This window comes from Sphaerodactylus townsendi, linkage group LG14, assembly GCF_021028975.2.
Source record: "Sphaerodactylus townsendi isolate TG3544 linkage group LG14, MPM_Stown_v2.3, whole genome shotgun sequence".
NCBI classification, from domain to species: Eukaryota; Metazoa; Chordata; class Lepidosauria; order Squamata; family Sphaerodactylidae; genus Sphaerodactylus; species Sphaerodactylus townsendi.
In genome coordinates, this window is record NC_059438.1 from 47,893,469 (window position 1) to 47,905,652 (window position 12,184).

Genomic DNA, 12,184 nt, shown 5'->3' on the forward strand with positions numbered 1-12,184 from the left:
TTTAATGGAACCACTGAAAACGAGGCCTCTTCTATTAGCCTTTGAAACCAGGCCACAGTTTTTCTTTGCTGGCCGTGCTACAGTGTGACAGAAACTGGGCAATGAGCTTATATAAGACTTTTTGCCGATTAGATGGACAAGAGGGAGTAAACGTGGCAATAAATAGCAACATTGAACAACCAGCAGTTGACGTTCAGGATCAAGAGCAGAAAGCACGGACTTTAATATGGTCTTTGAGTATTGCCAAAATAATTGATAAGACAACCGAGAAACAAATAACAATTTATTATACTTCTGTTAACATAAAGGGTTGCATTTCCATTTGGAGCAACAGCACCAGAGAATCTTAAAGTAGCACCACTGCTGAAATTGCAGAGCATATTGCAGTTAGGGCTGGGCATGCTTTTGAGCTGGGAAAAAAATCTGCACCCAGAAAAGAAAATTCATGTGACTGTGAACATCAAACAAATAATACATGTTTGCACTTTGCATGCCTTCCTTCCCTTTTGTAACATGTCCATTGCTATTTTCTCACGACTAAAACATTATTACAGCTATATTCTGGTTTGGCCGTTGGCTGTGCCAATGGCTATGCTGGGTGCTGAAACTCAACCCCAACCCTTGGGAACCTCGTTCATCACCTGCTTTGCTACCTGTCTGCTTTCTGACTACATCTTTGCAGGACTGCAGATTTGCTTTATTTAATGAAGACTGGGAGAGTCTAGGAAACTGGGCCTTCTCTGCCCAACACCACAGCCTTCTTGTTTTCTGAACTGTAAAACAGTCAGAGCCCCTGAAGTTGGCTTTTTGTACAGCTTTTATCATTGTTCTGAATAGCTACTGAAATGTGGACAAACATTCATAGGTTTATTAATGCAACTACAGCTCTGGAATCTATTGGGAAAGTTCCTTATATGTAAATGGAAGCAAAACATCATTTGGGTATTACCAGCCATTGATGGTGGGACATACTTTTTATACTTAACAGCTGAAAGCATAAAATGGGGATTCCTTGTTGGAAAACGAGAAGTGTGCAGGTGTCTCTGAGCTTTGATGGAGAAGTTAAGAAGGGCATCTTGAGGTTGGTTTTTCCCCTCTCTCATCTTCATTAAAAGCAAATAGACCTAACTAAAGCAAATGAACCTCAAGCATGTTTCAGCCACTTTACTAAATTACAGTATTCATTTCCACCAGGCATTTAGGAATTGCTTGAGTCAGGTGTCTGGCATGCAACAGCAGGTGAACAATCCGCTGGGGATTTCCTTGCAAGATCCCTTTGAAACAGATGGTACTTCTGGAGAGCAGGGAGCGCTCTGCCCCACCCCCATTCCTGCCAATGGAGCTTGTTTGGGATATTGCAGTACTTGGGCCATCTTCAGCTGTGCAAGAGAACGCCCACGAAAATAAATATTTTACGTTTTGAGAGGTTCTCTTGCATGAGCCCCACTGAGGCGCTCTGGGGCAGTTCCCTTGGTTGTACCAGGGCATGCGCTGGAGCACTACTGGGTAGGTTGTGCTCAAAGGGCTTGTTAACATTAACATGGTCACTGAGGTCAAAAGCAAACCAAGAGTCTTCTTGCAGGCTCAGCTGATCTCCACATGGCTGGCTTAGGCAGCTCTTCAACATCTTCCTGAAAGAAGGAACCACATTTTCCTGAGAGCTTTAAACTCTGAACACTGTCCACTGCGCACTGCGAGGCCTTTCTCTCCGCAGGTCTTCAGAACAAGGCACCCATCATAAAGCAGCACTGCGGGTCCCAGGAGAATACCCAACAGGATCGAAGTGCATGGGACACTTCAGAAGTCCTTGAGTTCAGGCTCGATGGATTATTTTAACCTATGCTTTGGGAGCAAAGTGCATCAACGCATGAGACTTCCATCTTCCTGGGGCAGGGCTCTGAATTAGAACATGCAGCCCATCTTGCATTCAGAGGGATGCGCTTATAGTTTAGATCCAAGTCTCACAAATTTGAGTTGACACAAGACCTGCAGCACTGTTTGCCATAGAAACTGTGGTTACAAACGCCGTGCAGGGGAACCAAATGGCACCAATTAAAGTAATCCTTGCAGAAGACATCTGAAAAAGAAGAAAAGGGAAAGAAAGAGCAAATATTGAGGGGTTCATGCTGCTTCAAAGCAGCGCAGTGCGTCCAGGGTTGCTTGGTCTCCCGCTATAGAGGGAGGGTCGCCTGCTGGCAGCCCCTGACCCCTCTGTAAGCTGCTGGGGGGAAAAAATGAAGCAAAAGCTTCCTGATCACATTTCTAGGTTGAACCTGGAAATGACATCAAACCATTCACAATTGTGCCTTCCCCTGTTCCTGCCCTCCCAAACATCTGCTGGGTGGCAACCCCAGATACATGCAGACATAAATATTGTACTAGCGTGCTTCCTATAGAGCCATATTCACTGTGTTCTGGTCCAATGTGCATTCCCATTCCTGCCTGCAGAAGAAGCCGTTATGTACAAGCACCAGTTGGCATGGAGCTGGTGATGTTGCTAACATAATTCAGCACTGCAGCACTTTTTCAATATTGGAACGTTTGAACATTTGATTCAGCTGCTGTTTTGGAAATCGAGTGAGTGAGTGAGTGAGTGAGTGAGTGAGTGAGTGAGTGAGTGAGTGAGTGAGTGAGTGAGTGAGTGAGTGAGTGAGTGAGTGAGTGAGTGAGTGAGTGAGTGAGTGAGTGAGTGAGTGAGTGAGTGAGTGAGTGAGTGAGTGAAAACTGGGTGCCTATCAAATTAGACCCCCTGACCCAAACTTAATTAAACTTGGGGGACCTTGTAAGGAGAGGCACCTGCCACTTTGCTGACAATGTAGTGCCTCTTCTTCAGAAGAGCCCTGCCAAATGTGGTGCCTCCACCACGACCATCCTGCAGGCCCACAAAGACTCTCCAAACAGTGCTATGCTGCTGAAAAAAATTCCTACCATTGTGAGAATGGAGGGGAAATTTTTCTCAGCTGAATTCTCTGGTCTATAATTGCTTCAAAATCTCAGGTCTGATTTTTTTTTCAATTTAGACCAGCTTGCAATTTTAGGCCAGAGAATCGAGCTGAGAAAAAAAAATTCCAATCATTTTTGCCAGGCAGCAACATGGCTGGGGTATCTGTCATTTTCTTCCATTGAGGGACCCATCAAATTGGACTCTCAAACCAATCTTTGCCAAAGCTTGGGGCATCTCATAAGAAAAGGCACCTGCAGATTCACTGAAAATCCGGTGCCTCTGCCCGGGAGCTCTGGAAAGATTTGCCAAAGAGTAACGTGCAGCCATTACTTTTAAAAATGAAAGGGAATGGCTCCGATGGTAGCTAATGGGAAAACTTTGCAGGGCTCTGGGGGAGAAGAAGAAAAGAGTTTGGATTTATATTCCCCCTTTCTCTCCTGTAGGAGACTCAAAGGGGCTTACAATCTCCTTGCCCTTCCCCCCTCACAACAAACACCCTGTGAGGTAGGTGGGGCTGAGAGAGTTCCGAGAAGCTGTGACTAGCCCAAGGTCACCCAGCTGGCGTGTGTGGGAGTGCCCAGGCTAATCTGAATTCCCCAGATAAGCCTCCACAGCTCAGGTGGCAGAGCTGGGAATCAACCCCGGTTCCTCCAGATTAGATACACGAGCTCTTAACCTCCTACGCCACTGCTGCTCCTGTTTTTAAAGGTAGAATAACTCGTTACAAGAATCTGTGAATTTGGCGAAGACTGGGCCAATAAAAATGGATCCTCCAATTTTCCTCCTAAGTTTCCTGTAGAGGGCAGACGGGAGCACTGCCTTTGGCAGCCCATGAAATCAGACCCCCCCCCCCCCCCGGAACCAAGTTTTATTAACTTTGGGGGGTTCCCAAAAGAAGAGTCACCTGTAGCTACACTGCAAATGTCAGGAAAGGAAAATGATTTGGATTTTACCGGCTGCTTCCAGAAGAGGGCAAAAGTTGGTGTTGCAGGCTTGTGAGGCAACAGGTCTCTGGTGCAAGAGGCATCCTGTGGCCGATCTCCCGCTGGCCAGGCACTGAACAGACCGCACTTGTGTGCCTCCTCCACAGGTTGCTGTGCACTGGTGGAAAGGGGAGACTCCGTGAGTTACCTCCAACTCCCCATTGAAGAGAACACAAACCTCTGGGAAACATTGGCCTGTATGTCAGGCCACCATCTCTGATGCCTGTAGCCATGCCCCTTCCCCAAGGAGGCCTGCTAAGCCCGGGTGATTCCCAGCAGCCTCTACACCGTGGATGACAAACCTCAAATAAGATATAAAGCCCTTCCACATGCAGCTCAATGTGAACAAAGTCCGGCTGCAGGCAACGGAACTGAACTCCCAGCCAAGTGACCAACAGAAGTTTTTCCTCATCAACACTTGTGTGTGTCACCCCCCTGCTCAGAAGGGGTTGACCCAGAAAGGGGTGGAGAGAGACCCAAAGCAGGAGGAGGCTGCAGAGCTCAGGTAGTTTGGAGGAGACGAGGCTACCAGACTCGGACCTTGGTTTGTATAAGCCCTTAACACCTTGTTAAGGTAACTGCAATGTTGTTGGGAACTACTGGGAAGGTAGTTGTTTATTTTTTGCTAGGTTGTAAATGTTGGAGTTTATTGTTTCAGGGTTTCTTTTTGTGTTTGTAATGGGTGAGAGTTCTCCTGGAAACCTTCATCATGTTGAATCCTGTTCATCAAGCCCTTGGAGTCTTCAGGAGCCAACCCACTTGCAAAGAAGAATTGGACTTGGCAGCATCAGTAGACTGTAAATAGAAGGACTTGAAAATGCAACCTGAACAGGACCTTGAAGTGTGATGTTAAATGTTGATGTTATATGTTACATGTTAAGAAAGTAAACCATGTTGTTTTAAAAATTTGTTGTTGCAAACTCACTCCACGTTCTGCCCCACAGAACCCACAGATAGAGGTTACATGTGGTTTAAGGGCTTCTGGATCAAAGAGTTGCAATCTTGTGCCTTTATACATAGCAGCAAGTCCTATTGAACTTAAAGGCACTTTCGCACATGCAGATTAGTGCACTTTCAATCCACTTTCAATGCACTTTGCAGCTGGATTTTACTGTGCAAAATAGCAGCTTGCAAACAATCGTGAAAGTGGATTGAAAGTACATTTTTTCTACATGTGTGAAAGTGCCCTTAGTGGGTTGGGAAAAACAGATAATTGGGCTTTAAACTGTCATATAAAACGCAGGTCACAAGTAACACCGGGTTACTTTTGGGACATGTCTCTCCGATCCTGGGAAACTGGGCTTTCTTGGAACCCCAGGGTTGGAGGTGGGGGAGCAAGGGGCATCCAGTTTCCCTGTGTTATTCCTTCCCCCCCTGCAAAGATGTTTTGATCTCAGGGTTTGGCTTTTCTTCACAGGCGTGAATGAGAGCCATTTTGGCACAGGGGATTAAGCCAGAATATGAACAGCTCCTGAAATGTTTCTTAATTGGAGTAACAGCATCTAAATTTCATGAAAATAAATAGATACAATTTTAGTCATGAAGGCACCCTTCCCCCCCCCCCCCCGTGCTTGTCTACTTACTGTGGGCCAGAGAACCTTGTGGGAAGGGAGTCAGCTGGTTTCTCTGTGTGTAGTCTAGGGTTCTTAACGACTAGACTGGAAACTCTCAGGAAGAAGCGGGGCGTGGAGACATTAAAAATCACCTTCGCACAATGACGTGATGTCACTTCTGGTTTGGGATCTGGAAGTGACTTCATGACATCAGTGATACTCTAGGATTCCCCCAAATTTCTGTCGTTCTTAACAAAAGAGATTTCTAGACCATGGTGGCGATTCTGGATGGGAAACCAGAAGTTATGTCACGGTGTCACTCCATGCCATTCCTCCCCCCGAGTGGCAGCTGTGGCACAGACCCTAAGGGTGGCATAAGAACATAAGAACTAGCCTGCTGGATTAGACCAGAGTCCATCTAGTCCAGCTCTTTGCTACTCGCAGTGGCCCACCAGGTGCCTTTGGGAGCTCACCTGCAGGAGGTGAAAGCAATGGCCTTCTGCAGCTGCTGCTCCTGAGCACCTGGTCTGCTAAGGCATTTGCAATCTGAGATCAAGGAGGATCAAGATTGGTAGCCATAAATCGACTTCTCCTCCATAAATCTGTCCAAGCCCCTTTTAAAGCTATCCAGGTTAGTGGCCATTGTCCCACCACCTCCTGTGGCAGCATATTCCAAACACCAATCCAAGCACGTTGCGTGAGAGATGTGTTTCCTTTTATTAGTCCTAATTCTTCCCCCCAGCATTTTCAATGAATGCCCCCTGGTTCTAGTATTGTGAGAAAGAGAGAAAAATTTCTCTCTGTCCACATTTTCTACCCCATGCATAATTTTATAGACTTTCTAATCCTTATCCCCCCCCCTCAGGCGTCTTCTCTCTCCAAACTAAAGAGTCCCAAACGCTGCAGTCCTCTCTCCTCATAAGGAAGGTGCTCCCAGTCCCTCAATCATCCATACGTTTGCCCCTTCTCTGCACTTTTTCTATCTCTTCGATATCCTTTTTTGACACATGTGGCGACCTCAGAGACTGAACACAAGGGACTCCAAGTGCGGTCGCACCACTGCTTTATATAAGGGCATGACAATCCTTGCAGTTTTATTATCAGCTCCTTTCCTAATTATCCCCAGCATAGAGTTTGCCTTTTTCACAGCTGCCATGCATTGAGTTGACATTTCCATCATGGAACTATCAACTAAGACGCCCAAATCCCTTTCCTGGTCTGTGACTGATAGCACTGACCCCTGTAGCGTGTATGTGAAGTTTGGATTTTTTTGCCTCTCTGTGCATCACTTTGCATTTTGCTACATTGAACTGCATTTGCCATTTTTAGCCCACTCACCTAATTTACCAAGGTCCGCTTGGAGCTCTTCGCAATTCTTTGTGGTTCTCACCACCCTACATAATTTGGTATCATCTGGCCCCTTCTGGCCCACTCCTCTTCTCCATTGCTACTAGACTAGCTTGGCTCCCCTACCTGGGTTCATTTTTCAAACCACTGTGTGAGTCTGTGGCCACCTCTATTCAACTCTTTCACATTTAGAACCAATGGATGACAGATAATAAGAAGCCTCAGCAACCCAGGTCAGGGTCAGAGTCCTGAGATGCTCAGGAGAAAGATGAGCATCTGTCTGTCTCAGACAGACAGACAGACAGACAGACAGACAGACAGACAGACAGACAGACAGACAGACAGACAGACAGACAGACAGACAGACAAATAGGATGATCAAATGGTGAGGCCAGCCCAAAGATAAACCTCTGTGGGCATCAAGCCACTGTGTCTTTAGTAGCTTCTCAAGTGCATAGTCTGGCACAGGGCATGAAAATGATCACAAGCAACTTGTTAATGTGAACTTAAGACTCTCTGCTTGCTCACTGCTCTGTCATGAGCAATTTCCTCAAGAACTGCTGGGTTATAAGTATCTGCAACCGTTTTTCCCCCTGTTGAATGTTAAGTGGTTCATTAATCTACAACAGACCTGGGCATGATACGGCCCGCGGGCCACATTCAGCCCGCCGGATGACCCTGACTGGCCCCTCTGCTGTGCTGGAGAGCGAGGCATCTTTGAAAGCCCCGCAGAAGCGGGTTGCCTTGGCTGCCAGCTTCTGGGGGGCTTTCAAAAGCACCTCGCCCCCCTGCCTTGTGGCCCGGCCCTCCACAATATTTTCTGTTTCTTATGTGGTTCCATGGAAAAAATAATTGCCCACCCCTGATCTACAACATACTCAATCAGTCTTAAGCATCCCCTACAAAACTTTAACAAGCCAAAAACAGTGCTTTATTAAGTAAATATGATTACCCTGCAACTTTGCCTAGCCTTCAAAGATCCATTTCACTTGTTAGATGTTCTACCTTCGCCAATAACAGTGAGGAGACATCTAGAAAACCCCTATCATCAAAGATTTTGTGCATGCAGTCTGAAATCTGTAGAGTCTGTTGGTCATATATTACTTTATTGCCCTTTCTATGATGCAATTAGGCAAAAGAGAGGGTCTTTCTGACCAACAGAAAATACTTTTTCTTCTGAACAATAACATTGGTGCTATAACAGAACCAGTTGCTAAGTACCTTTGCCATGTTGTTAAGCTGATCTTCTAAATGAATGGGAAGGCTGGACTATATTTTCCCCTCTGACTTTTTATTGCTGATAAGCCAATAAAGGTTTGATAATGATGATGATGAAGTTAATATGACGGAGAGCTCTCACAATGTTCACTTCTGTCATTAGCTCCCAGATCAAATTACCTTCCTCCAAAACCACAGCCTGCATGAAGGCATGGCAACTCTAGGATGGAACATTTCTGAAGATTTGAGCATTAGAACCCGGGGAGGGCAAGGTTTGGGAAAGGCCCTCAATGGAGTATAATTTCTAGGGAGGTGTGACATCACTTCTGAGGTTTCCCTTGGAAATGATATCATGCCACAGGGCTGGTGACCATCCCAGTAAATGGGTATTCCCACCCCCACTAGTGGACTGGCAACCCTAATACAGAAGTTTAAAAAACAAAAACAAAACCCAAAACACTTGGGCTTCTGTAACCTTGACTTCTGGGGCCAACTGGCATGACGCTGGGAATCTGGATGGGGAACACTGGACTGATTCAGCTGGGCTTCTCTCATATTAAGTCCTGCATTCCTATTTTCATCCGTGATCAATCAGGTGATGTCCCAAAGCTCATACACAGGCCATGAAAGCAATGAACTTTCCTTCTTTGTCTCTAGAACATCTAGAACTGCCCTTGAAGATCAAGGGTCTATTTAGTTACCTTGACCAACAGCTCCTGATAGACCTCCATGAATGTCTATAGATCCTTACAGCTTATAGCCACTAATTGCTGTCAAGTCAGCAATGTTTTCTGTGAAGAAGTGTTTCCTTTTGCTTGTGCCGAACCAATTTCCCTGGTTAATCCTGAGCTGTCATGCTGAGAGGCGGGGCAGGACAATCCAAGCTCAAAGCTCACGGTCATGCAAAATGGTGCCTGGCGGCGGGGGATAGAATGGGAGGAATGGTTCACTGCCTGCTGCCTCTCTACCTTGTGCCACCTGCCACCTTGTGAGGTTCCAGCTTACCCAGCCCACTCCCTGACCATTCTCTCCCCCCCGCCCCGTGCCCAGCCCCTGACCATACTACTCCAGTGGCGGAGGGTTGGGGGAGTTCAGGGGACTGGGCATGGGGGGCACTGTTTTGCAACAGCATACCACTGGGTGACACAGTGATGTCAGTAATGTTATAAGTCCTCCCCCTCCCCTCGACACTGCTGCCTCCCAGTGGTTGCCCCTGGGCACCGTCAGGATGTGAAAACAGGCAGGCAAAGGTCTCCATGCACGCTGTAATCACGAGCTGAAAAGGGTCAAAGTGCATCTGGAAAACCCAACATTCATATTGTACTTCTGGCACAAGGTCCTTGTATGGTGCGTGGCCAGGAAAAAGTCAGGATGTGTAGAAACTGTTGATTTCTATTTTCTAAGAATACACGAAACATGAACCAAAATGATGCCTTGTCGAAGGCTTTCACGGCTGCAATCAACTGGCTGTTGTGGGTTTTCCAGGCTGTTGTCTGGTAGATTAGATCTTAACGTTCTGCCTGCATCCATGGCTGGCATCTTCAGAGGCTCTGAAATTGCCAGCCATAGATGCAGGGAAAACGGGAGGAGCAAAAACTACCAGACTATGGCCACACAGTCCAGAAAATCCACAATGAAGCAAACAAATCCACTTCAGCACTGAACCTGGCCAACTGCCCTTTTCATTACCTAGAATGTCTCATTGTCCAGTCTTAAAGGAGCAATCGTACATGAACTACCAAACATAAAGTCTGCATCAACTATTCCTCCCTGTCACATTTGCATGGGCCACCAACAAACATAAGGACATAGCGAGGCCCACAGAACCCCCAGGTCAAAATGAACAGTGCTCCTTACTTGAGACCAGGGAGAAGAGAACCAGCTGCTCTGACTTGTGGGCGAAGACGCCGGGGGCCTGGGGCAGGGGCTGAGGGCGCAGGCTCTTTCCAAGTCCAGACTGGGCTTCTGAAGGTGAGAGCACTTTCTAGCAGTCAGCTCTCTGGACTTCCCAGAGACATATTTCTCCGCACAGTTCAGTGTTCTTCTCTGCACTCCTTTTCCACATGTGACTGAACACTAAAAGAGAAGGAAGAGGGAAAAGAAGACAAACACAGGACAATATTTTTGCACAAAATATTTAGAGGAAGGGGCGCATCTGAATGAATTGCAAAGAGGTTGCTGCCAGAGCAATCCCACTGGTCCAAGAATGCTCTCTCTCTCTCTCTCTCCTCCCATGATGGATTTTATTGTACAGGCGTGTAAATGTGACTCTTCTAAGAGACATACTGAAATTCATCTGCAGTCGTGTTGACTCACCTGGGACCACGCAGACGCCAGCCAGTGCAGCTTCTTGGCTCTGTGGCATCGCTTCAGGAGGCAGGTTTCTTGCATTTTTGGTTTTAGTTCCGCTACGCAGGCCGAGTCAGGCAAGATCTGAGGCCAGAAAGAGGAGCCGGAGCTTTTGCAGAGGACTACTCTCTTTCTCCACCCTTTCCCACATGTCCGAGAGCACTGTGGAAGCAGGAAAAGTAAAACATTTGGCAGTTAATGTTTTCCAGAAGTTGGAAAAAAAATGAAAGATTCAGCTAGCAGGATGCATGTTTACAAATTTAACACATGTGTGAATTGGCTATTAAAGTCAACCTGCATGCTTAGAAATATGGTGAGCTCCTATGGGGCAGAGATAAAATTACAGTTTGAATGTTTCCTCTGTGCACATAGGGAAAAAAAGCATGTCACATTAGGGTCACCCACCTGGCTGGAGATGGGGGAAGGGGCAGGAACCTGGGGGGGGGGGCAAACTCAGAAGTGATGTCAATGTGAAGGTCTAGGAGTGACCAGAAACTCTATGGTTTTACAGTAGAGATTCTGGTGGATTCTAGAGCTTCATCCCAAAGGAAGTGGCATCATGCTGTTGCTACAACACCACAATCCCCCCACTGCTCTACTGAATGGCAGCAGGGGTCAGGGGCTGCTGGATCAAAGTCTCCCACTATAGCAGAAGACCTGGCAGCTGCAGGCCAAGTAGAAGGCAGGGTTCCAACCCTTCAGTGCGATACATGAATTTTCTAAAAAAAGATAGTTTTGCAATGAAGAAGCCCATTCAAACTTGCAGTGTTCTGAAGAAGTTTGGTCCCAGGAAGGCTGTTCTGTGGAGAAGTGGGTTTTGCCCCTTTGTGGTTGGGCATCAAGTTTCCATCAGCCATGGACACCTCAAGGATTGCTGCTGAGCTCCGGGGTTGTTTTTTTAGAAATTAAAACCCAAGCCTAATGGATGGCACCGTTTCGAAATGCGGGCTAAGATAAACGAACAAGGAGATCCTACCTAGTCCAAACACCTGGTCAGAACATTCTACTGGCTAAAGAACACGTCTCTCAACTGAATTTACCTCAGACCAGGACCCAGTGCTCCAGGTAGGTGGACAGATTTGGGTGTTGCAACGCTCCCTGGCGACAGGAACAGGGAAACGGCACACAGTGTGCAGTACCCATTCCAGCTTGTACTGGATTCTCTGTGTGCAGCGAACAGACCGATATCGCTCTCCTCCTCCACAAGTCAAACTGCACTCACTCCAGTTGCCGACCGACCAGCTAAAGAAAGGATCGGAGAAAAGGGGTGACGTTTCTGTGACATCTTGCTTTGTCTAAGCACCAAGACTTGTATGGTTTCATTCTTCTTAACTCAGGAGGAATTTGAGGAGGTTTCTTCTGAGGGACAGAGCCTTAGGATATAAGTCAGTGTGACACACACGCATATATTTGATCATTGACTGTAAATAAAGTCTACTACTACTACACACGCACATACACACACATTTGATCACATTTGTATCTTAGGCTGATTTTGCATGCCGAAATTCCTCCGTGGCTTAGCCGGGGAGCGTACCTGCCGCGGGGCTTTTCACCCTGCTTGTAGTTCCCCACGGCTGCCTGGCTCTTTCCTTCACTCAAGTCTGTGCCGGTGAGGGAAGCCCCGAATGGGTCCCCATAAGCCCGAAGCTTTCCCATAAGCATCGCTTAAGCACTGCGAGCTCTTCCGTTGTCTCTTTCATGCATGCGTGAGCAGCCTCCGTTTCCTGCGTCCGAAGTGGATTAATCTTGCCCCATTCCCCCCACCCACTTTCACTATTTTAGTTTTA

General features: G+C 46.9%; 1 protein-coding gene across 1 annotated transcript in view; it reads right to left on the reverse strand.

Annotated features, from left to right (window-relative positions):
• Window positions 1-269: 269 nt before the first annotated feature.
• Window positions 270-12,184, reverse strand: part of ADAMTS16 (ADAM metallopeptidase with thrombospondin type 1 motif 16) — a 104,376-nt gene continuing 92,461 nt past the window's right edge. The window contains exons 19-23 of the mRNA XM_048516288.1: window positions 11,435-11,636; window positions 10,362-10,556; window positions 9,903-10,121; window positions 3,898-4,045; window positions 270-2,077 (exon numbers count right to left, since the gene is read on the reverse strand). Coding sequence (XP_048372245.1) covers window positions 1,962-2,077; window positions 3,898-4,045; window positions 9,903-10,121; window positions 10,362-10,556; window positions 11,435-11,636 — 880 coding nt within the window. The 3' untranslated portion in view covers window positions 270-1,961. The remainder of the gene's footprint in view (window positions 2,078-3,897; window positions 4,046-9,902; window positions 10,122-10,361; window positions 10,557-11,434; window positions 11,637-12,184) is intronic.